Source organism: Equus caballus, chromosome 11 (genome assembly GCF_041296265.1).
Source record: "Equus caballus isolate H_3958 breed thoroughbred chromosome 11, TB-T2T, whole genome shotgun sequence".
NCBI lineage: Eukaryota > Metazoa > Chordata > Mammalia > Perissodactyla > Equidae > Equus > Equus caballus.
The window spans coordinates 45,145,480-45,171,093 of record NC_091694.1 but is presented as its reverse complement, the minus strand read 5'-3'; the positions used below and the strand labels follow the sequence as shown (position 1 = coordinate 45,171,093).

At 53.9% G+C, this 25,614-nt stretch overlaps 1 protein-coding gene across 1 annotated transcript in view; it reads right to left on the bottom strand.

Moving 5' to 3' along the window:
• Positions 1–3,592: 3,592 nt before the first annotated feature.
• The window catches only part of RPH3AL (rabphilin 3A like (without C2 domains)), a 145,604-nt gene continuing 123,582 nt past the window's right edge, over positions 3,593–25,614 (bottom strand). The window contains 4 exon segments of the mRNA XM_070227817.1: positions 3,593–3,895; positions 9,380–9,409; positions 9,411–9,526; positions 11,229–11,342. Coding sequence (XP_070083918.1) covers positions 3,812–3,895; positions 9,380–9,409; positions 9,411–9,526; positions 11,229–11,342 — 344 coding nt within the window. The 3' untranslated portion in view covers positions 3,593–3,811.

The following is a 25,614-nucleotide window of genomic DNA, read 5'->3' as shown; positions in this document are numbered from 1 at the left end:
GGGATTCCAGCCATCGAGGGAGCAGCTCAGGTCCCTGGGTGGCTTCTGTTCCCCATTCCAGGAGCCCAGTGGGCAAAGAGACGCAGGAGGACAGCATCCCGCTTTAAAAGGGGAGGCAGACCCTCATGCACTGCTGGTGGGATTGCAAAATGGGGCAGCTGCTGGGGGAAAGAGAATGGTGGTTCACCAAAAAGTTAAACATAGCGCTACCATACAGGTAATCCAGCAAGTCCACTCCTAGGTGTATACCCAGGAGAAGTGAAGGCAGGGACTCAAACAGATCCGTGCGCACCAATGTTCACAGCAGCATTATTCACAAGAGCCAAGAAGTGGAAATGCCCCAAATGTCCATCAACAGATGAATGGATAAACACATGTGATATATACACACAATGGAATGTTATTCATGCATAAAAAGGAACTAAATTCTGACACACGCCACAACATGGATGGATCTTGAAATCATTGTGCTAAGTGCAATAAGCCAGACACAAAAGGACAAATGCTGCATCTTTCCCTTTGTACGAGGCTCCTGGAGTTCAAATTCATAGAGACAGAAAGTAGAATGGTGGGTGCCAGGGGCTGGGGGGAGGGGCCAATGGGGAGATTTTATTAAATAGGCACAGTTTTTCTGTTTGGGATAATGAAGAAGTTCCGGAGATGGATGGTGGTGATGGTAGCATGTGACGGTCCTTAACATCACTGAACTGTACTTAAAAATGGTTAAAATGGTAAATTTATGTTATGTACATTCTACTATCAAAAAATTTTTTGTAAAGGAAAGAGAGGCAGGCGGCGTGGGAAGACGAGACGGTTGTGGGGGGTGGTGAGGTGTGCTGGGGGCTGTGGAACTGCAGCCCCCTCCTGGAGCTCAGGCGCCCTGTTCAGGTGCGGCTCCCACAGGAACCGCAGGTCCGTCCAGAGACAGCCGGGCTCCGAAGGCCCAGAGAGGCTGCTTGACTGATGGGAGCTCCTGGAAACCCTCTAACCCCAAACCACCCCACATCTGTCCACACGTGGCCTGAAAAGAAAGCCACTTCCCTGAACCCACCCCGGGTGTCCCAATGAGAGAAGATTCATGAGAGCACCTGGGGGTCTTAGCCACACTGGGCCACGGGAGTGTGACAGTGTCCCACATGGGGACAAAAATCTCTGTGCAGTGACTGAACTTTATTCTTAGTTGTTATATCAGCAGTGGGAAAATATCCCAATGAGACAAGGGGCTGACTTTACCCTATTTATCTAGAAGTTTCCATCTGCGCTGCTGACACAGCCTGGCTGCCCTTCTGCCTGTGCCTGACTCTCCCTCCCCTCAGAATCCTGACTTGTTCCCACCCCTGCCCTGCCCTGCAGCCTCAAGAGCACGGTCTTCAAATACGTGCTCCCTGCATTAAAATACAGGCTGACTTGACCTCTCTGGGCCTCAGTTTCCTCTTCTGTAAAATGGGAATGATAGAAGCATCTGCTTCATAGGTGGGCGAGGATCCCTAAGGCTTGGGGCAGGCGCCTGATTCAACAAACGGTGGCCTTGACGGATATTATGCAGCCAAATGCTTCCTCTGTCCCCAGCCCTGGCTCAGTGGAATTGAGGCTTGGTTTGTTGTCTGCAGACAAAGCAGTGTGAGGAGGCGGGGGTGGCAGGGGCGCAGCCTGGAGTCCTTGATGGGCCTCCTCCTGAACCCAGTGGCTCCCCTCTCCACAGCCTGCTGCAGCCTGCACTGAGGCAGAACACGGCACACGCTGCAGACAGTTCAGGGGAGAGGCAGGAACAGGCGGAATGGAGGCTGCAGGCTTCTGGGAACCTTGAGATGCGATGCTGGAAAGCAGGCAGATTCTCATTAGGGAAAGACGCCAGCCCCTGCTTTGTGAGTGGAAATGGTCCTCACTTGCTGGGCCCATTGGAGGTGAATCCACCATGGGCGCTCTTTGCTCCAGGGCTGAGCAACAGCTGGGGGCAGCACTTCTGTCCAGGGGTGGGACTTGGCAGCAGGACTTGTCCCATGGCCTGTGGGAGGCCGTGTTTTTTCTGCCAGCCTGGTCCTCATCACCTGCCCACTGCTCCCCTACATGGGTCGGTCTAGAGGCGTCAACCCAAGGAAATGCAGGTAAACTGGTTCTACCAGATCAACGGTTCTCAAAAGTCTGGTGTCCCAACCAGGAGCATCAGCATCACTTGGAAACTTAAAAATGCACATTCTCAGCCCCCTTCCAGAACTTTGAGCCAAAAGCTCTGGGGTGGGGTCCAGTGATCTGGACCTAACAAGCCCACTGGGTGATCTGACGTTGCAGGCGGGCAGGGGCCACCGCTGCTTTGTCCACTGCTGAACCTCAGCCTCTAACAGTGCACTTGGCACCCGGCAGCTGCCCAGTAAACAGCAGATGGATGACTGACTGCGAATGAGGGCCATCACTACCCCGAGGGAAGAGTGTGAACAGTGACCTCGCCCCAGGCGCCACGCACCACTGCACTCACCTTCTCACGTCACCCAACAACTCGGAGGCAGGCGCCCCGACTGAATTCTGTGGGAGTCATAACTAAGAGCCGTGAGAGGAGTTTTACAGGCGCTTTCAGGTTTTTAATTTCCACCATCATCCTGTGAAGGAAGTATTACCCTCATTTTACAGATGAGGAAACTGAGGCACAGAGTAGTACACGAAATTTCAGGTACTAAGTAGTGGAGCAGGAATTTGAACCCAGGTGTCCAAGTTCATGAGCCTTCCGCCGGCTGCCTCTTTTAGGGGCTCCTTAGGTTAGCTGGTATTTGGGACAGACCAAGTCATTTCTGTGCTCCCTGAATTTTACAGATGACACAGAACACCACTCTCCCCTGACGTCCCCATGAAAGGCTCAGCTCCAAAACTTAACTTGTAAGTTGGTTGCTTGAGACACAGAGAGCAAGTTTGTAAAAAAAGAATTTCTTGGTTCCCAGACCAGCCCACAAAGAACTCAACTCCAGAGGCAACTCTCAGACACCCATGGGGGACCTGCATTCCATCTTGCCCCCGAAAGCTGAGGGCTTCCGGGATAACCCCGGGATGAAACTGCTTCAGAACCCGGCAGCCCCGTGACGCGTCTCTAGGAAACACATATGGAATTAGCCCTGGGCACTGCAGGGACCAGGTCCGTCTCCTGGCCTGGGTATGCCCAGGCAGGGGATTCTGGCGGGGCTGAGCGTGGGAGCTTGCGCCACATCAGGTCTGGGAGTCTAAGGGGCTTCTGTCACTTAGAGCCAGGAGGCGCAGGCAATAGCCCCTCACAGCCGATATTTGGATATAGGGACCTCTGGGGCTGTATTTCCTCTGCCAGGTGGGTCCTCAGGGCCTCCCTGCCTCGCTCACCTGCTATAGCCTCAGGGCACTCACCTCCACCCCATGGGTTTATCCTGGGTTTGATACGTACTTTCCCATTTTAAAAATCCCATTGTTAGAAATGTAACCTAGCATAGAGTTTAAAAAGGGCAACTGTGCCACGAAGTTTACAACATAGACAGCAATGCCCTGCCCCCAACCAAGTCCCTCTCTAGGCAACCCTTAGAACTCTTAGCCGCTTCTGCTGGGGTTTACCTTGGATCTGAATCTCACGCTGATTCTATTTCTTGATTTCTCAATTTTATATATCATTACAAACTATATTATATATCATGATATATTATAAAACATTATGATACCATATACAATCTCCCCAACGCACATATGCTTATCCTTGTATATTCTTGAATATCTCCTCCGTCCTCACGCTCCAATCTGGGCTGGCCTTGGCCTCACACAGCCACCCCATCATCCTGGGGATTCTCTTTGCTCCTCTCCCGTGTTAGATGTCCAGTTTCCTGTGTCCCTGGTATCCCCCTTCTGGTTTTCTCCCTTGTTTGGTTGGGGCACATCCTCTAGTAGTTGCCTGAGAAAGAATGCATGGGAGGTAAATTTAAATAAAATTCACATCTGAAAATACCTTCCTTCTACCATCATTGAAATTTGGCTGGATATAAATCTAGACTAGAAATCAGTTCCTGTCAGAATTCAGAAGACCCTGTGTTCTGCTTCAAAATCTGCTTTGAGAATTTCAATGTCATTTTAATCTCTGATCCTTGATATGTGACCTGTTTTTTTTCTCTTTGGAAGGTTTTAGGATTTTTTTTCTTTAGTATTTTTATACTGGTGACCTGAAATTTCATGCTAAGAAGTCTTGCTTTCTTAAATTTTTTTATTTTGGAAGATTTCAGACATATAAAAATAATACAATAATAAAATATAAATATTAAAGATCCATCTATCTATTGGTTTAAACATTACCAATAAAGTTGAAACCCCTTCTTAACCGCATGCCTCTTCTTCCCAAGAGATATCGTGAATCTGTTGTTTATCCTCTATACACTTTTCTTTATTCTTTCACTGCATAAAATATATGTTAATATGTATCATTTTTGCATGTTTTAAAATCTCCAAATAGATGGTATCATAGTGTATTTTTCTGCCATCTGTCTCTTTGCTCAGCGTTGTTTGTGAGATCTATCTATGTTGAGTGTGGTCGCCCATTTTCATCATTGCACAATATTCCATTGTTGGAATATATCATGATTTTTGTAGCTATTCTTTTGTCGATGGTATTTGGGTTGTTTCCAATTTTTAGCTAATCAAAAGGTACTGCTCTAAGCATTCTGTGCGTGTCCCCTGGAGCCCACGTAGAAAGGTTTCTGTAGGGAAATGGTTCTCAGCTCTGGCAGCACACTGGAGTCACCTGGGGAGCTTTACCAAACCTTGATGTCAAGGCTGTGCCCAAAATTGATTAAACCAGACTCTCTGGGGGTGAGTCCGGTGTGAATGCTTGTAAAGCTCCCCAGGGGATTCCAATGAGCAGCCAGTGGCGCCAACCACTGCTCTAGACCAGCGCTGCTTGAAGTGTGGTCCCCCAGCCAGCAGCAGCGGTATCACCTGGGAGCCCCTGAGACGCACACGCTCAGCCCCCGGCCCAGACCTAGTGAGGGAGAATCAAGACCTCAGGGGACCGGTATTACACTGCGGCTGCTGGCCACGCGCATCTTCATCTACAGGCCTTGCCACGTGGCTGCTCACAGTGGCAGCCGTGGTCCACACGCTGTGGGTTTGTCACTGGCCCGGTACTCGGTGGGTTCTCCCTCTACGGAAGCTCGTTTCCTTCAATGTAGGAAATGTTCTATTATATTTTTAATTTTCCAGAGTTTTAACACTTCTTTTTAAAACATTACATTCTTGTCCTGATTCATGGGTACAATCTCTTCAGAAGGCTGCTCTCTGACCCCTTTCTTCTGTGTATTGGGGTCTCTGCATTTTAGGTTGTTGGTTTTGGTGAAATGTTGGCGCCCTTGGCTGTTCTCACTATGAGTGAGACACACCAAAGCTAAGAGGAAGCTCTGTACACGTGGACAGGACTTGTGGACTGGGGGATCTCACAGTGGTGACTGGGCAGACTGGGGAATCCCCAACGTCAGGACCTGTCCATCTTTTCTCTTTGGTCAGTTTCCCAGAAGAAACTCAGTAAGGTGGGAGGATGGGGAACAGGCCTGGCTGTTAGCAGGGTTGGGGGCTGAGGGTCTCCCCATTAACCATTGTCTTACCCCAGTCTTTCTCTGGGCTCGGGGTCCCTCATCCAGAATCTTTCTAGTTCAACCTTGGCCAGCTGTAAAACCTGCGTTCCTCCAGGGTCAAGGAAGGGCAGTCAGGGGCCATGTGAGCTGGAAGAGGGGACTCGGGGCTCTAACCACTCCTTCCAGCCAATACTAGTTCCACACCCATCCTGAACTCCCACCTGAGGGATATGTGGTCCCTCCAAGTTCTGAGCCCTTGGAGGATTCTGCAGAGCAGAGGGACGGTGTGTTCTGGGTTGGCTTTCTCCCTTGTAGACACTTTGGGGAGTGGCGGAAGCTGGCACTAAACAAGTTATATTCTCCCATCTTCCAGAGTTTTCAGACCTCTCTCATCTGCTGCCACCTCCTCTCCTGTGCTTTCTGTCTTTGCGGTTTATGACATTTTAGTGCGGGTTTGGAGGGCAGAGGAAATACGAATGTGTTCAGTGCACCATATTTAACCAGAAGTCCTTGTCCATTTCAAAAACATTTCTACATTTGTCCATATAAGTGTGCATAACTCATTTTGATTGTTTGTATGTATACTTGAAATTTCTTTATATAGATGACACTGTGTTTTCCATTCAACATTAGGTGGGGGAGCTCTTTGAACACACATAGATCCAGCTCATTCCTCTTACTGTGGCCTAGGACATGTTTCAGGAAATCAATGCACCGTATTTTCATCCATCCATTTCCCTACTGATGCATCTCAGAAACACAGGCGATTGTGGTCTTTTGATCAACACACTGGCTCAATGCAAATTCTAATCTTTATTGTTTTTATTCTGAAGCATAACTTGCCACAGGGAAACAGTGAGTGTCTTTACCGTCTGCCAGTGGCAAGGGCAAAAATGCTGACGGTGGGGGCCTGGGAGCCTGCAGAGAAGAAGGCCCTTCGAGGACGGGGTACGGGGAGGCGTGGAAGGAGGGGCAGGAAGGACGGGAGGGTGTGGACACCAACACACGCATGCACACACACACACTCTCTTTCTCTTCAGGAAAGCGTTTTCCAGAAGCATTTGGCTGCACTCTGAATTACACACTTTTCATGCCAAACCAAACCTCCTGAAGAAAAGTGAATTAATGGCTTGGGGGGGCCACATCCTGGCTGGGGACTCAGCCGAAGGCTGCTCTTTAAGGAGGGAATTCACAGTATTCCCCAGAACCCTTCCCAGCTCCACCAGCTGAGCAAAACCTGGGGAGGCCAAGGGAGGGATCCCAAGAAACCTAACAAAGAGCCAGGCTTCCACAGCAGCCCCTGGGCCAGCCCCGAGCGAAGTGGGGACGCTGCTCCCACAGCCCAGAGAGGCAGGGAGAGGGAAAAGGCGGGCAGATCTCTCATCCCCTTGCTCTGGGCTCCACCGCTCAACTCCAGGGGCCAAGTCCAGCTCTGAAGGGTAAATGCTCAGGGTCGGAGTTCTTCTTCCATTAACACAAATATGGAGAGACCCCACCTGGCCCCCTCTGAAACTGCAGTGCATATGAGAAAGCCCCACAAGATGGGTCTTCCCTACCAGTCAAACACCAGACACGTGCAAACTTAAAATGAACATGGGGTAGCCTGGGAGTGGGGGCTGGGGAAAGGACAATAAATTAAGGTCACGGCTGAGTGAAACGGCTAGGGGTGGGAAGAGGAGGGCACCCAGGAGAGAAGGGGTGCAGAAAGGCACTGGGTAGGGGAGGCAGACTCAGCCCCCCAAACACTGGTTTGTTGAGTCAGAGGTCATGTCCCACAGGGCTGGCTGGCTGAGGGCGAGTCAGGAAGGAGCCGGGAAGGACCTGGCTCTGGCTTTCTCTCTCTCTCAAACTCTTCCACTGGAAAGTCTGCTCCAGGCACCAAACAAGCCTCCGCCCACAGCAGGCAGAGGGGACCGTCGGAGCCCACACCATCAGAGGGGCCTTGTCCAGGTGTGCCTTTTGCCTTTGGGGGAGAGGAAAAAAAAGCCACTTATAGGGTTAGCAGAGGCAGAGATCCTCCCCGGTGACAGCTTGACCTTGGGGAATGAGATGGAGGTGACGGCAGGGAAGGAGAGCTCCTTGCTGCAACAGCCCCGCACCTGAGGCAGCTTCTTGTCTGAAACTAACCTGGGGGCTGCCCTGACGGCTGGGGCTGGCGCTCTGGGCAGGGCACCTGTGCCCTGGTCCTGGCTCTGCTCCGCTTAGCTGCGTCACCACAGGCAAGTCGTGTACTCCCTGTGCTTCACTGTGCCCATTGAAACCCGGGGCAATCAACACAGGTGATCTTAGGATGCCAGAAGGAGCAGATGGGCATGGGAATATAAAACTTGCCTCCAGGCTGATCCTTTTCAAGTTGTTTCTTAAGCCCTGGAACCCTTTCTATGCACTGGGCCACACGGCCTTCCCCATCTATTACTGGACATTTCCTGAAGACCTACTTAGGGCAGGACCTCCACATGGATGCGGCATTTTACTCTCCCTGCAACCCCGTGAAGGACATGATGTGGTCCTCACTTCAGCGATAATGCAACTTGGTGCAGAGAAATAATAGGTTGAATCATAGTGAATTGCCAATATTTGACTATTTTTGATCTATAAAAATGCAACGTTATATGGTTCAACCTGATGGTTTGTCCAGGTTCGCATGGCTATGGGTGGCAGGGTTGGGGCTAGAACTAGGGTCTGCTTGATCCCAAACTATCCTCTGTGGAGGAGGCTGGAGGGAGGGGAGAGACCTCGCGCTCCCTGGGAGCTGCCCACCTGCTGCCTCTTACATGCCCTGCCCAGAAGCTTCTCCGGAACCATCACGACAGGGGGAGGGGGAGGAGGTGGGGTGGAGTGGAGGGGGTAGTAGGGAGGATGAGGAGTGGGCGATCGCTCCCGTGAGATTTCTTGCTCCCACGAGATTTCCTGGTGGGCAGCTGCCAGCGGGCTCAGGGTCCTACAGAGAGCCGCTGGCCCCGTGCCGCTGGGGGATCAGCTGCTGCGCTGATCCACACGTGCGCAGTGCATGCCCGTGGATTCTCCGGCCAGGCCACACAGGGATCAGGTCTTTCCTGAAGGAGACTAGGGTGCAAACCTGCGCTTGCACAACTTTCTCTGGCTCGAGTGTGAGGAGACGTCCCCCTGCCCACCTCCATCTCATGATGAGCTCAGGATGGTCAGGCTGGGACGGCAGGCATGGGGCGGGGTGGACATCTGGATTCCCGCCCTTGGTTTCCACGCCTATCAAATGGGGACAACAGGCCTCCTGCATACGCCTCCAACAGAATGAAAGTTGACCCTGGAGGTGCAAGGGCAGGCTGGGGGTCCAGGCCGCCAGCTCCTGGAATTCTCCATGTGGGCCTGCCCTGTCTGGGCTGTTTTGGGTGAGTTGACTCGGCTTCCTCAGCTACATGGCAGGTTTCTGGAGGTCAAGGACTGTCCCCCACTGCACCCAGCCCAGGCTGGGTGGAACAATGGGGCTTGGTGAGGCCTGGATTGCCTGGCACATAGTAGGTGCTCTCAAAACAGGAGTTACTGTGACTGTTACGGAGACGGGGAAATGCTTTGAAAGATTACGTGTTTTATAAAACCAAGGATGGTAACAACCACTGTTAGTTACTGAGAATGGGTTAGGGATGGTACCATATTATTTTGGGTTCCTCTCTCTGTTCACTGTCGGCAGGGGTGGGTCTGGCTCAGTAAACACAGAGAATTGAAAATCTCGTCTACTACTCTCCAGTTCTGGAGGATTGAGTGAGAGAGGAGAGCTGTGGGGGAGGGGGAGCAGAGAAGGAGAGGAGGCAGCTGGTTAGAAGGGGTGGTGTGGTACTCACCAGCGCCCTTCGGGTCCGGCCAGGGAGGGGTGCCCCCCTGCAGGTCTGCAGAGCCCATCCCAGTCTCGCTGGCCAGGCTGCTCTGGCTCCCCGAGAGGTGGCTGGGGGGGCAGCTGAGCCCCATCTTGGGTGACTCCACCCTGCCACCTGCAAGAGACCATGTGTGGGCGAGAATGGCTCAGTGCTGGGCGCCCTTTAGACCTTGACCAGAGAGGGAAGATCGCAGCCCGACAAGGAGCTCACCTAAAATCTTTGCTTTGGGATCTGTGACGGGTGCCTACGGGACTGTCTGCCCAGAGCCCCTCACCATGGGAACTGCCACCCCCGCCCCTACAGGGTTGCCGTGTTCTAGCAGGACCCCACTCCCAGCCACTGCTGATGGGTCCAAGACGTATAGAGGGAACCGAATGGGCCCTTAAGTCGTTTCACTTAAAGAACGAGTAAAGGCACTGATGTGAAAATTGGCAGTGAAGAGCTTTCCCTGCCTTCACAGAATGAGGGTGTGTGTGGGGGGATGGGTGTATATTTCAGTTAACCCAATGGGGTTCTTAACTGCTGCCTTTTACAACTAAAGAATCCTCACCTAAATGTGGTCGTTAGTCCTTGCCTGGCCAAGAGAGCAGAGGTGGGGCCTGTGATACTGCACGCCATCCTCTCCCATCTCCTGGACCCGCTTGGTCACAGGTGAGAGTTGACGTGAAGGGAGGGGACCACAGCTATGGTGGTGGGGAAGGAGGGGAGCGTAAGACCTGCCCTGGAAACCAAGGCTGGCAGGCGAGTTTCCTTTACACTTTTCTAAGACAGAATCTTTGGCCTGAGGGGCCCAAGAGACTATCGGGTCCAGGGCGAGTTTTCATGTCTTGTGTCACCTCCACGTATTGACACTGACCACTGGGAAAACTGCAGAGGAGGATTCTGAGGCCACATCAGGCTCTGCGGGAAAGAGTATCATGATCAACTAGTAATGTCTGCCACAGGCACAGGAGTGGGAATGGAAGTATGTGTGCCAGGCATGTGCCATCTCTGATCTAGCCCCAAGTGCCATCCCCAGCAGGAACTCCTTCCATGTGAGCTCAGGCAGGAGATCACTCAGCCTTGGTCCCAGGACAGCACCCTGAGGCATTTCATTCCAGTTTGGGGCAGTTATTATAAAGCTTTCTTACACACTAAAATCAGCCTCTCTGAAACGTCCTTCAGATATCCCAGTTCTAACCTCTGGAGGAACTGAGTGAAGCTGGTCCTTTTTCTGGGAAGTGTCTTCATCTGGGTAAAGGAAAGGAGAATGTGCCCCCCAGGCCATCTCTGCACTAGCCTCAAGGCCCCGGTTAATTCTCTTTCATAGTCAGGGCCACAGAGAAGAGCTCGGAGACGTTAAATTCAGACGGCGCTTTGGAGACCACCTGCTTCATCCCGTTTGTGCTAAATAGAAGGAACCAGAGGCCCAAGAGGTCATGGTGCGTGTTCAGGGCCCCGCTGCAGTTTCCAGGCAGAGCTGAGCTAGCCCGGGGAGCTCTGTACCTGATTTTCACAGCTCTCATCATTCGCGAGGCAACATCTCCTCTGGGATGCTCGCAGTGAGCTTGGGGACGACCCCAGGTGTGCAGGCAGCGGTGCGCGGAGGCCGGTTGGACCTGCCCTCCATCCCCCTGCAGATACACCTGGGCCTCCTTTCCGCCTGCTCTTCAGCGGTGCTAAGACTTGAACTCCTTATCGTCCCAGCCCCCAGCCCACTCTCCTCTCTGGTCTAGAACAACTCCGTAGACACCTGTGTGGGAACGGCTGCCCAGGTGTGGTCACACCACTCTGCACCTGGGGCTTGGGGAACAAGCAGCATACTTCCCACACTTACCTGACTCTCCCCAGGCTTTGTCACCTCTTGAGTCTCTGACTCCAGTGGGCGGGAGTCCATCATCCAGGCTCGAGGAGCTGAGATCGGAGTCGCTGTCACTGTCACTGGAAACCACTGGAAAAGACAGACAACACAGGAGGTCACCCCTAGAGCCACCACCAGCAGACACGTGTAGAGGGGGCCAGGGAAGGACCTCAGCCGGCCCTTGTGTTTGCGGCTTGGGAAACAACGGCCCGGGGAGGGAGGGTACTCCTTCCTGCCCATCAAAGAGGTGAGTCCTGGTGTGAGGAGGCCAGGACTCAGGCTCAGCACGACCAGCTCCAGCAGGGAGGGCTCACCCCCGGCCAGCCGTCTCCACACGTCCCCCTTCCCTGCAGCAGAATCAGAGCCCTCTTGCCGTGGGAGAAGCTGATTAATCCCTTTGGTGCAGGCACAAGTGCGCTGAGGCTTCTGCCTGGCAACGCTTCAAGGTGCAAGGCCCTGCAATGATGACAATTCCAGGCCTGGCCGATGCTGATGGCACGCCCCAGGCACTTTATACATGGAAGATAGGAAAGAGCATTATCCCCATTTTACAGGTGAGGAAACTGAGGCATCTGCCAGGGTGGTCTGTGGAGGAGTCCAGTTTCTAACCCCCGCAGGCTAGCTCCACAGCCTGTGTTCCTCACTCTGCTTCCACTGGAAGAACTGAACTGGGAGCCAGCAGGCCCAGGCTCTCATCCCAGTTCATCCAGTAACTCGCAGTGGGGTCTCATGAATGAAGAAGGGAGCCAGGCTGAGGAGGCTGGAATCCCAGGAGAGGGGGGCCTCACAGGGAGCGCCCACTGTGGTAGAAATCCTTTTTTCTGGACTGAATGGGACCATGTTTGGCTGGTTAATCAACAGTGGGAGTCATAATACGGGATATATCCATACGTTAAACATTCTGTTTTAATTGTAAGCACGGAAATGCACATCCACTCGCCAGTCCTTTCCTGGAGGGCTCAGGTGCTTCTTGACACTGGGCCCACACGGTCTTTCACATCTAAACTGCATCCATATCGCCTTGTCTGTGGTTCCCAGATTCTGCGTCTTTCAATCGGAGCAGAGCTTCAAGACACTGGCAAAGCCAGATGAGTGCAGAATCTTCTTTTTTTCCATTTTTCTCCTGTTTTTTACAGTTGTCCTGCCCACACCTAATTCAACAGCTTTTTTAAGCAAGTGGCTGCTATCAAGACATCCCAAAGCCTTGGTTTTAATGAAACAACTCCGTGTCTTTTCATCTCTTTTCAATAATTTACACAACACTGAATTAAATGATGTAATTACAAGAATAAGGATCACTGCACAGAAAGGTTTGGGATCACAGGTCATCGCCAGCTCCCACAAGTGACCAACCAAGTGGACAGATGGGGCAGGCCAGTGTGTTCTGCCCAGGGAGTGCGAAATGCTGGTGACGGAGGGGGTTACGAGGGGTGAGCGCTTTCTGCTGGGCACTGTGCTCGGTGTCTGGTGAGCATTAGCTCAGTCAATCTGCCCAAGAACCCTCGACCGTAGGGCCCTGTCTTGGGGGAGATGAGATTGGAAACGGAATCGGTCTCTACCAAGGGTGGCTAGTAGGTTTCCTCTGACCCGCCAGGCCCCTTCTGGAGCAGTGGGCAGGGGAGAATCCTGAGACCGCTCAGCAGGAGGAAGAGCCTGGCGGGTTAGAGAAACCCACTGTGAGTATAGGAGGGGAAATGATGGGACCTATGCCATGTAGCTTCCACCCAGATCTAGAACCTGCCAGAAAGCCTTCATGCCTTCTTCAGCCTTTCAACGTCATCTTTTGGCTAAGGGAGTCACAGGTCACAGAACCAAGCAGCCAGAGGGGTTGGAGCTGGCTCACCATTTCAGCTCTAAGATTCTCTCCCTGTGCTTCCTTATAAGCAGAGTGGCCGGCACACAGTAGGTGCTTTGAGAAGCGCTGGTGACTAACTGGCTCTTCCTTCTTTCTCATCCCCACATCGTGCCAGTTTCACTTCCTAAATGGTTCTTGAATCAGTGGCCTCCTCACCACAGTCGCTGCTCTTGCTTAGCCCAAGGCCTCATCGCCTCCAGCGTGGACTCCTGTGACAAGCTCCTCCTGATCCCCACCTGCAGACACCTCCCTCTGCACAGCCAGTCCTCCCTCTGCACAGCCGGGGATGCTCCAGCTAACACACAAATCCTGGAGGACCCCTCTTTAAAGGCTCCCCCGCAACTCAGGATCAAGCCCAAGCTCCTGCCCTCTGTCTGCTTCTCCAACCTCATCCCACACAACCTGCTCTCCTCCCCCAGGCTCCTTGAGCCCCACACGGCTTGCAGCTCTTGCCAAACTGATGCTCAGCACCTCCCGCAGTGACTGGCTTCCTTCTGCCCAGAATGGCCTGCCCATCACTCCCCTCCTGCCTCCTTTTGGGTACCACCTTCTCCAGGGAGCACCCCCCCACCCCCATCACCTGCGCCTGGCTGGCCGACCACCCTGTGCATTTGTTACAACTGCATCAAGCGCTTTCTGCTTTCGGCATTTGTGTCTGCTTCCCCAGCAGACTGTGAGGCTCCTCGGGGGCAGGGGCCAAATCACATCCTTAATGAGGCTGGGTGGTTCTCCTCCCGCAGAGCCTGAGCCACGTGGGTGAGGCGAGAGTGGTGCTAATGTGACAGTTCCCCGCTTTTCCTTCCTGTCTGCTCAAGGATTTTGCCTTTTTCTGCTGTTTCTTTCCCTCCTCTGCTCTCAAGGAAGAGTTCTGTGTTGGCTTTTTGCGCTTCTGTGACGTAGAATCAAGAGGAGATGGGGACAGGGAGGGGCTGTGGTCCGTTTGTCCCCTTCACGCTATTTGAGAAATGCAAGTAAAGGCCCGACTGACTTTGCAATTGCTTTGCAGGTCCTGGCCTGGGTTTCTTTGATCATGAATCCACCAACTGGACCTCACGGGCATTAGTTTTATAAGCATTTACGTATTTTTGACTCACTCGCTGACTGACTAAACACCAACCCCGTGGGTCCCCGGACAAAGGAAGTGGGAGATGGGCAGGATGCAGCAAGCAGCTCCCCATGTCTCCCTGGGGGCAGCTGCAAAGGAATCAGGAAGGACTCTGCCCTCCCCAAATCCCAGCAGTAGGGATGGGGTGGGGGTCCAGCAGCCTAAGCAGTGAGAAACCCCTGAGGAGAGTGTGGTGACTGATCCCCACATTGGTTCCCCCATTTCTCTGTCAGAGATGCTTATGGGTGATCTATTCATCCTTCCCGACTTGGCATGTTCCATCTCTCCCATGCTTGTATGCAGGATCTTTGTAATTCTGGGGCAGGGCAACATGGGAGTCCAAGATGTTGAAATAATCTGGATCCTTCGGTGATAATGGGCAGGTCAAAGGACACAAAATACCAAGTGCTCAAAAGGAGATGATGAGAAAGGATGTCCCAGGACTTGGGTTATGGTGGCAAGCTCATTTATCCCATTTCCTCACTCTCCTCCCTGTTATGTCATCTGTCATGTGGGGTCACAGCGTTGGGTTGGGAGTGGACTTAAATCACAAGACTGTGCCGTGCTACATTGGGAGAGCAGTTTTTGTTGTGAGGGATATGTCTTGTCCAAAGCATCAACCCTGGAGGTGGGGTTTGGGCGCCATATTGCTTGGTTCCCATGTGGCGCCTACGCTGCACAAGGTTTAGGAAAAATAGAACCTCCCCAAGTTACAGTCAGTTGGCTTGTCCTTTGTCTCCTTTTACAGACCCCCAAAGGGCCAGAGCAGTGGAAGGGAACAGCCCCAGATGACACTGAGCTCACACAGGCGTCACAGGGCAGAGAACCAGCCAGCCAACGAGACTCGTTCCTTTCAGATGCGTCTCCCTTGGCTCAGGCATCTTTGCTCATTGTGTCTGGGATTTCGAGCTGAAGCCAGGCCTCAGCTTAGAGGGCTTTGTGGTGCAAACCCAGTCCCATTTCTAATCCACTCTAATAAACCCCACTTGAAAGAAACAAACCAAAGGAAGTCAGCAGTGTCCACGCCCGGCCTTGGCACCTACTGTCAGTGGGAAAGAAACACACGGAGAAGACACTGCTGAGAATGTCCCTGGACACAGCCCAAGGCAAACGCCGTGTACACAACTCTTCCTCCGGCAGGAAAGGAAGACGTCTTTCTTCTTCCTCCTCCTCCAAATGTCACCGTAAAATCCCAACCTTGGCCAATTTGCCATTCGCTTGCCGTTCCCACCTTTCTCCCCGCACAGCGGCTGCGACTGGAAATCTTCCAGGTCTATTAACAAAGCTTTTAGGCTCATAAATCTTTTGGCCCTTGCTCTTCCATCCTCAACAAAACACTGTGTGTCTGAAGGCTGATTTTTTTCCCCCTAATTCCCCAGAGGCTGAGTCTGGGATGGCTCAGTGATGAGTGCTTGTATTCTGCCCACGCCTGATTTTTCAGATTGAAGACGGGAAAACACCAGGGAGAAGACGGTCACGGTATCCTCCTCAAGACAGTGGCATCACCAGTGGATTCACCTGGCTCTGCCAAGAGGCAGGGAGGCGGGACGGCCCCCCCTCCACAATGGCTTCAGCCCCTGGACCACTTCTTGGGGACCTGGCATCCCTTAGATTTTCCCATCATGCCCCAGAAGGGCTGCCCCGCTCTGCTCAGCTCTCATCCTTAGCAGCAGACAGCCCCAGTGCCACCATGCTCACTTCTCTGGGGATAGGCCAGCTTTTCTTTTTTTTTTTTCCCTGGCTCACTCTTGGATGGATTCGCAATTTGACTGTCACCATGGAAACTCAGAGTTTTGGTATATGAAGGTGGGGGGACGCCTTCCCTTTGGAAAGTCTTTCTGGACTGTCTCAAAGCACATGTGTAGCAGCTGCTGTCCTGTGGCGATACCTTGCTTGGGACGGTCCAGGGGGCAGCTAGGATGCCCACTTGACCTCACAGCACTGCAGTGGGATTTGGGGACTTGCTTCTGCCACTGCCTCTCTTTGTGTGACCCTGGGCACCTCTCAGGGCTTCATCACACACAAAATGAAGCCAACCTGGATAGCCGCTCTAGGTCTGAATCCTAGGACTCAACTTCAGGTCACCTTTGCTCCATCAGTGGAGAGACCCCGATGCCCCTCTCTGGTTGAGAGGTGGGAGATGTGACTTCTGGGCCACACAACATCCGCCTGCCTGCCACAGGGACGGCTGGCAGCCTAGGAGCCTGGGAGACACCTGTGAGCTGCCGCTGCTCCGCGTGGAGGCCCCCAAAGCCCCCAGAACGTATGGGAATTAGAGAGGAAGAGGGATATTTTCAGCAAACATTCTGCCAAGGCAAAGCAGATGGTGGAAAATTTTGCATACTAAAAACACAAAAAAATTTTTTCAACATAAAGGAAAGATGATAAGGCCCCAGGGAATGCACAGACATTCCCAATTAGCCTTACCCAGCCCACCAGGCTGGCACGGCTGCAGAGGAGAGTCATAGAGCTGTCCCCACTGGGGCAGGGGAAGGCTGCCCCACCTGCCAGCAGGGCCAGGCCTGTAGCCTGAAATCCCAGTGAGATGCCTCCCAAGTCTGGGCTCCCGTGTGGTGGCAGCAGAAGGTGTGGGGTGGCGAAGAGGGACCAGCTCTGAGTTAGATAGCTGGTGCCCTGGCTCTGCCACTTCCCAGCTGTGTGACTTTGGGCCAGTTTCTTCACCTCTCTGTGCTCAGTGGGCCCTCCTATGAAATGGGGGAATGATGGGTCTCTTCATGGGTTGTTGTGAGCATGAACAGAGGTAACACAGGCAGTGTCTGGCACATCGTAGGTGCTTAATAAATGGGGGCTATTTTATTGGAGGGGGGCATCCTGAACTCATGGTCCACATAGCTGGTGCAGGGCTGGCCTCTGAAGCCACCATGTTTGGGGCTCAGGCCAACCTCCCAGGGGTGGACTCGCCTCTTCCAGGGGAGCTTAGGTTCCCATGTTGTGCTTCAGAGGATGTTGAGGGCACTGGATGCTGTCAGAGGCCGAGCTGGGATTTGAACCTGGGCCTGTCTACTGCTGGAATCTCCGCCCTTTCCTCCTCAGCCAGCATGCAGGGCACCCCTGGTCTGGCCTCACCCTAAGGGATCTGCTCCCTCAGAAGTCCTCCCCTCCAGGCAGGCCCGGTCCTCCTGGTCTCCCTGGCATGCGCTGTCTGGGTTTCTCTCTGGCCCTTTTCCCGCCAGAGGCAGGGGCTGCAGTGTGGGGGAGAAAGACTTCTAGTTCACCCCCCATCAAGGAGAGTTCTGGCTCTGCCTTGGACAAATACCTTCACCTCTCTGAGCCTCAATCTTCTCATCTGCAAAATGGAGACAATCATAACTACCAGTAAAATAAGATCAAGCGGGACAAAAGGCATTACAGGCTTAAAAAAGCCATACAAGCCTATAAATATTTTTAAAAATTAGATTCCAATTCATCCTCCAGGAACCCGTCCAAATCCTGCCTCTGTCGGAAAGTCTGTCCAGCCCCGGGGAAGGAAGGATGGAGACCGACCCTCCCTGGCTCTCCCCACCACAGCTGGGGCAGCTCTTCAGGCTGCTCACGGACCCCATCTGGCATTGCATTTCTTTTTCTGCGAACGGCTGCCTTGACTTCTCCAGCGGTACCAGGAACCACTCGCGGGCGGGGCCACATCTTAAGCTGCGTCTGGCTCCTTCTCTCAGCCCCCAGCACTGGGCCGTGGGCCAAGCAGGCACTCAGTAAATACTTGTTGACTGGTTTCTGAAAAATCCTCCCCAGGAGAGGACACAGCACTCTACGGAGACAGCAGGACAGGATGGTGGTCAGCAAGGTGGTGGCGAGCCAGCGCCATCCCCAGAAGGGCGGACATGCCAAGCAGACGCCTCCTCACAGCCTCCCCTCTGAGGACACTCAAGTGGGACGAGCCAGGCTGCTGGTGGCCTCAGCCTGAGCCAGGGACAGACTAATGGGGGAGGGGCTGTCGGAGGCTGGTTGCCATGGACACGGGACGAGTGGGCCCCAGGGGGAGCACACTGTTCACACAGAGTCTGCTGTCTTCCAAATCCGAGGCCAGGCCGGAGGAACAGGTTTTCCCTTTGTTTTGGAAACTCCTTCTAGGACCCCAGAGACCCAGCGCCTGGACAGGCAGGAAGGAGGCCACAAGGTGGGGGCAGCCTGTCCTCATAGGAATGGGCCCAGGAGGGCAGAGAGGCTGAGTCCGCCTCCCTCAGACCCTCATTTCTTCATCGGTGAGGTGGGAGAGGCCCCGACCACCTTCAAGGGTGGGGCAAGGGTGTGGCGCATGGGTGGTGAGGATGTGGTGCCCAGGGAGCACTCCTTCCTCGGTCCCCCTCCCAGGCCACCACCAGGGACAACAGCAGGGACCGGACGGACCAGACTGGGAATCGAGAGTTGGGGAGTGGAGAGTTTCCTGTGCTTGATTATTCATTCACCATTGATTTTAATTAACTCCCTCCTCGGGGCTCACAGACAGATAGGAGGCACCGGATAATGAAGACGAGCCCTTAAATCGATAGTGATGTGGTCGCCAGCATTGAAATCCTGTGGTCCTGCCCTTGCGGGAAGAGCTGCAGATAGAACGGGAGACGGATGGATGGATGGAAAACAAGAGCAGCTCCCCCCAGAGAGAACATGATACTCTGAAGGGGAGGGGAGAGCATTCAGGGAGAGGGGAAGTCAGGGAGGGCTTCCTGGAAGAGGTGGAATTTAAAGATGGGCCTGATTTATAGATAGAAATGCTGGGGCCAGGGTGCGCCTGGCATCCCTGACAGAGAACAGGAAAGGCAAAGGCCAGGTGGTGGGCTTCTCTGGGGCCAGGACCACCCTGCTGGCTTAAGAGGAAGGCTCCAGCTCAGGCCCTTAGGGCACAAGGGGCTGGTCTGACTTGGATGCACTGGGCACTACTTTTCTCTGGGAGATTATTGCTTCTGTGCAGAGATGAAGCAGAGCGAGTGCCAACCTCCTGCCTACTCCTCCCTGCGCTCCTCGGCCTCAGCTCTCTGTCTCTCTCCTTCCTTCTGTCTGTCTCTGTGCCTGTCCGGCTGATGTTTTTAAAAAATCGCCCCCTGCCTTTGCTGCTCTTGTCCCTCTTGCCCTCTCCTGTGTGCTGAGTCCTGCTGGGTTTGTCTCGTGGTTCCTCTTCCTGTTTTTGTAGTTTTCTCTTACTCTCCAGCCTCGTCTCTCCGCATCTCTGTCCATCTGTCTCTGGGTCTCCATCTCTCTCTCTTTCCCTGGGCCTCTCTGTCACATTCCCTCAGGGTCCCACATTCCGGCTTCTGGGTTTGACCCTCCAGTCCTCTCTCTTGGGCTGGACTCTCAGCCCCTGCCCAGGCCCATGGGGTCTGTGCTTAGAGCTTGGGTGTGGGGATGGGCTGCCGCTGTGTCAGGAGCCCATGTGGACCCCAGGGGCAACTGAGGCAGGGGAAGCCCGGATCCTCCCTCCTATATGGAACTCACTGGACACAGACTCTCCGAGCACCTACTCCTGCTCCTGGACCAGAGGTGGGAAGTCGGCCGAGCTCCATCTGTGAGGTCGGCCTTTCCCCTGTGATGGACAGGAGGCCCGGGGAGAGAGCCGCTGGGCGGAGGGGAGCCAGCACTGTTAGCTCCTGGGGCTTTACTGGAGTCAGAGGGGCCGGATGTATTCACTTGCCTCAGGTCCCCAAAGGCTGAGGAAGCTAGAGCGGGCGGAATGAAGCTGTAGTTCACACGCCAGACGGGAGCGGCTGGAGAGGGAGTGCCCTACGGCACACGGCTGAACTGAAGCCAGGGGCTGGCGCGGGGGCTGGGCCCTGCTCTCCTCTTTCAGCTCAGATGGGGGCAAGGGGCCCCCAGACCTCACCTGGCAGCTGAGGCCTCATCCAGTCAGCTCAGGCTGTCACTCAGTCTGGGCAAATCAGAAGCGACAGCCATGCCCCTGACCTCCCTGGTGTGGCTAATGAGGGCCTTCTCCTCTCTGGAAACCAAGCCCCAAGGCCGTGAGGACGCCCAGGCTGGCAGGAGGGCTGCAGGGGGCACAGGTGGGGCGCGCAGCTCAGAGCTCAGGGCTCCTGCTCGGGGTGGCCCCTCCACTCCCCCGTCTGGCACTGGGCTGGTGTTTGGCTTCACCAAGGTCTCTGAAGGTCAAGGCAAATTAGTATGCATGGTCTTCTCTTTCAAAACAACCACCCGAGATGTGGCCAGGCCTCTGGTTCCCTGAGATTTCGGGAGAGGGCAGAGTTTCCTGAACGCCATGGGGATCTTTCTGTCCATGCCGAGATTACAATGCAAGTCACTTGACCTCTCCATGCCTTGGTTTCCTCTTCCATAAAATGGCACAACAGTCGTACCCCCAACCCCAGGCTGTCAGGGGATCATGTGAAACAACGAATGCGGTGAGTGACCTTTGCCCCCTATGGCAGCCCGCTGTAGCACCCAGGCCGTCCCCATTCGCCTGCATGGACCAATAGGCAAATGGCACCCGGGCCCTCAGGGCAGCCTGGAAGAATGGTGGCTACAGAAGACCTAGGACAGCCTGACGGTCCCTGTTTGCCCCAGTGGGGCCCACAGCAGGCTCAGGCACCTCAGCACCACCCCTTCCCCCTTCTCCCGCCTCCGGTGGGATGGATGGCATTCAGCCCCTGAAGTGGGCGGTGGGAGCCACACACGGGACTGTCTGACAGTGACTTTTCTGTTTGTTTATTTTCTGGATGCAAACAGCAGGCCTACACCAGGAAGACCTGAGTCAGTGGCTCTCAGGGTGCCGTGCTGGACTCAGAGCACCGTCCTCAGACCACCCCCCTCCTCTCGCGCACTCCTCTCTGACAGCCCTTTCTGGCTCAGTCTGTGTTATGTGTATTTGGCGGTTTCGGTTATGTTTATATATAGAAAAATCCCACGTACTTCCAGCTCCCTGGGACTCTAGAACCCAGGCAGGGAGGAAAACGAACGGAGACAGAAAAGGCGATAATTAAGCATAAGAGACCATCCTGGGGAAAGGACATTGAGAGGAAGATTCAGCTGGTGCAGAAGCACTCGGTGAATGCCTCCCACAGCGCAGTGTGCAGGGGTCGGGGCGGAGGGGTGCTGCGCGGGTCGATGGGATTTCATCGACGGCCTATACCAGGACTGTGAGCATGTGTGTGCACGCGTGCATGCATGTGTGTGTGTGTGTGTGGAGGCGGGGCCGATGCTGAAATGGGCCGGTCTTTCCAGCGCATGATCTGGGAGCTGCTTTGCCACCTGCCAGAAACTCCTCCACAACGTTTCATTCGCTGTAAGAGACGAAAGCTGGAAGAGAACGGACTCTCTGTCCCAGCCCCTCATCCTCACCGTCCTCATGGGGAAACCAAGACCCAGACAGGAAGGAGGACTTCCCAAAACTGAAGTTCTCCTCCCAGGGGTCCTGCGTGACAAGACATGAGCTCGGCAAGGCCTGGCTTCTTAAGTCCTTATCAGCAAGGCCCTGGAGGAGACAGTGCCTGGTCATCTCCACAGAAGGTACAGAGCCACTAGGGGCAGGATTTGTGGGGTCAGGATCGGGAGCAGGGACACAGAGTTGTGACATCGCCTTCCACAGTCAGGTGGAAGGGTCAGTGAGTGAGGTGGGCTGGATGCGAGAATCCTTCACTTCCACAGAGAAGTGTGCCCGGTTTCCTACAACAGGTGTCCCTGTTGGTCTAACTTCTATTCCTCTTTTCATAGGGATGTGGGAACAAGAACTCTTTCACTTTCTTCTTAATAACCCCGTAAAGGCGATGATCAAGAGTGTCAGAGACAACAGGGAAGGGTGGGGACTGCGGCAAACCAGAGACTGCAAACCCTGTGTGAAGGGGGAAGTGGCTACTTAGCCTGCCCGATTTTTCCAGGGAGGGGTAGTACTGGTGGACCTTCGGACTTTCAAAAACGAAGACAGAACACCATATTCTTTTTAATGAGAACTCTCCACATTGAGAAAAGTTGTCCATGAATTTAAAGCAGTGAGCCAGATCCAGTCCCTGCTCCACTAGTTTGTGACCTATAACACCAGCAAATACCCAGCGCTCCAAGGACAGAGGGCATCCCACCTCCCAACACGGAGGCCCCCCTGCTCGGCTCTGCCCCGTTCTCTGAGCCTCAGCCAGTCTGGGCCCCCTGCCCATCACCCCATTCCCAACGACTGAGCAGGCTGCAGGGAGTTCATGGACCACATCCAGGCCGAAGGGATGGAAATGGCAAGTCCAACGTCTGCTGGGGAAACACTGGGGGTTCGTGAGGGGGTGGGAGAGGGCAGCTGAGCACGCTGAGGAGCTTCCAAAATGCTAATTTCTCAGGAACAGAGAAAGAAGGAAGGCGGCATAGCAACAGCTGGCTCTGGGCAGTGAGCAATCCTGTCTGAAAATAAAACATTTTACAATCCACAACCGTGGCTCATTAAGAATGAATGGATCGACTGGTATAAATAGCACGCTGCGTTAAGAAGTCAGGAAACAGCATATGCATTTGATGGAGAAATGGCTGCCACGAAACTGCTTATTAGCTCAGTCGGCTGCAGCTCTGCGCTAACGAGACGAGGTCTTGGGTTCAAAGCTGTCACGGGCCATGCGGCTTTCTCCATCCTGGCCCATAGAATGTGTCCCCAAGCCCCCAGCCCTGGTCACAACATGGGGGCATAACTCTGTATACACAGCAACAAGCCCATAGTGAGCTTCTCCATTTCTGAACCATAGTATCACCACTATAATATCCAGCCTCTGCTTGAATGCTCCCCGTGACAGAGAGCTCACTACCTGTCAGATACAAAACACCAATTCTGTGGTTCAAGGGCAACTGAGCAAGAAACACAAATTTCCCTGACTCTGTCCCAGCTCCGCTTTTGGAGAAAGCAGCCCTCATTGGCCCCACCATAGATTATGTCTGATGGGATGCAGGCTGGATGCAAAAAGGGCAACCTGAGCAAGAATGTGTTGGGCCAGACACCTCCTCCCCAAGTGTGGACATGGGGCCCTGAGAACGGCAGGGTGGAGGCCGAGACAGAAGGATGCAGACTCGTAGCTGAGTGCCAGCTGCTGAGCGGCGGAGGCTGAGGAAAGGAGCTGCTGGGAGAGTTCCCGGAGCAGCAGAGGAGCTGCCGCCGTGCTCCTCCAGCCCCACGGCCTCGGAAGCCTTCCTCTCCATCCCTGCTTCTGGGAGACCTTCCTCAGCAGCCTGGCGGCCACCCCCTTGCTTGAGCCAGCATCGGTGGTCTCTCTTTCTGGCAACCAAAAACCCAAGTCGGAAGGGGAAAGCCAGCGTTTGTGGCCACCTGGGCAGCAGCTCTACTCCGTAGCACACTCAGAGGGGAGGAGCGGGTGCTGGGAGTCAGGAGCCTGGGTCCCTGGCCCCCTTGGCCACAGCCTATGTGATCTTGGGCGGACTTCCCCCTAGTCATGCTTCATGCAGAGTCAGTTTCGCCGTCCAGCTGCCCCACAGGCTGTTCTGAGCATCAGATGAGATAATGACCGTGAGTCACGGATGCTGATGCTGAGGCAGCACCCAACGCCTCGGCTTCTCCAGGGCGGGCAGGTGAGCCGAGGGCTCCTTTGGGAAAGGCAGCCCCAGGTAAACATTTGTAGCCTGAGCTGAACCTGACTGCTAGCTCGAACAACCCTGAAGCTCGCTTTCACTGGACCACAAACAGAACCACAGTTTAGGATTAAAAAAAATTGTTTATAAACGTAGAATGAACCAATGAAGTGATAGTGAAATTCCTATTTTTCTTAAAACTACCCAACTGTGATAGATCCAAAACCTCGAAGTACTTTTCTGGAATAGACCTTGCAGTGAACCAGTGTGTAATTCGGTTCAAATCTGTCCAGGAGGCCTGTGCTCTGCTCAGGGGGATGACGAAGGTGCGGGGGGGGAGGATGCCTGCACAGGGTTCTGGGGACGGACTGCGACCCAGGCCTCAGCAGAGATGGGAAGACGGCTTTGCCGCATGGCTATGGGGAGCTCAAGGCTTTTTGGGGTCTAGGGTAGAGGGCAAACTGGGAAGCCCTCCCCAACCTGGCCAGGCCACAGGGCAGTGACAAAGGCTTTAGACGATGGGCGCCCCACTGCACTCCACCCCAGGTCCCTGGGAGGTGAATACAGCAAAGCTCACTGATCCAGGGTCAGTCTCCTGGGAACCCCGGCTCCCCGGCACCCATCTGAGAAAAGGACATACATCCTAAAAGCCCTCTGAACACCGTATGAACTCTAGATATGGGGCCTCGGTGCCTCCCACCCCCACCCCGTTTCAGGTGCTCAGCCACACCTGGGAAAGGCAGGGTGGACCCACCACAGAGCAGACCCAGGGCAGTGTTGCTTCCTGGCCACAGCACTGGGGGCTGAAGAAAATAAGAAGGGCCCATATGTTAAGTATCCTCGGCATTGGAGGCAGAGAAACACAAAATCCTATCTGAGAATAATTTCCACCGTAGTGACTTCAGTCCGATAAATTCAGCTCTCCAGCTCTCATAGCGCATGGGGCTCCTCCAGCACAAGCGCCAGCCCCCTCCTCCCTGCCCGCTTCCATTATAATAATGCAAGGCTGCAGAAGCGAAAGGCTAGATTTCCCAGCCTCCCCTTTGATCTTTCTTCCTTCCTTTATAGTGATGGCTGGAACTGTGGCAACCATCTTGTGACCATGAGAGAAAAAGCAGGAATTATATAAACACCTGCCCTGACATCACTGAACTGCTGAATCAAGGCTGCACGTGCCTTCCTCTAAGCTTTCCAGTATATGAGAAAAAAATGTAACCTCTTATTACTCCAACATGCCAGATTAATATGGCATTTCCCACCCCTACTCCCAGCAAATATCTCTCTATACACAGCCCAAAGGTTGGATCCAGCTCAAAGGCCTGCAGAAGAGGTGGGCTCAGCTTCAAAGCGATTGAACCCCAAAAGCCTGAATTACTGGTTTCGCCATTTACACCTTATATTTCATCGGGGAACAAAGAGACCTGGGAGTGCACAAAAGATGACAATTTATTGCTGCCATCAACTTGGAGCAAGATCTGCCAGGGAAAAGTAGTGTGGAGCACACACTCCATCTGGAGTGATTGGGCAGGAGGGTGGAGACCTCTCCCCAGAGGCAGCCAGGTCAGACCCTGGGCCAGTCACCAGGAGGAACACAGGCCACACTGTTCCCCACCTCATCCTGGGGAAAGGACGAATGTCCTGCTGTGAGTAAGCTGGTGGGGGCTCACCAAGGGGTCTGCAGGCACATCCCTGGCCAAAATCGAACAGTCAAGTGTCCAGAGGAGGGAGTGGCAAACCCAGGGGTCAGCCCACCTGTCCTGCAGGTGCTGGAGTGTGAGTCACCAGCTCTTTCTGAGACAACACTTCTAACCTTTCTCTGATACGTTCACTGTGTTATTGCTGACGTTTAGCTCTTTACTCGACCTGCATTGTGTTTCTGGATCCACATG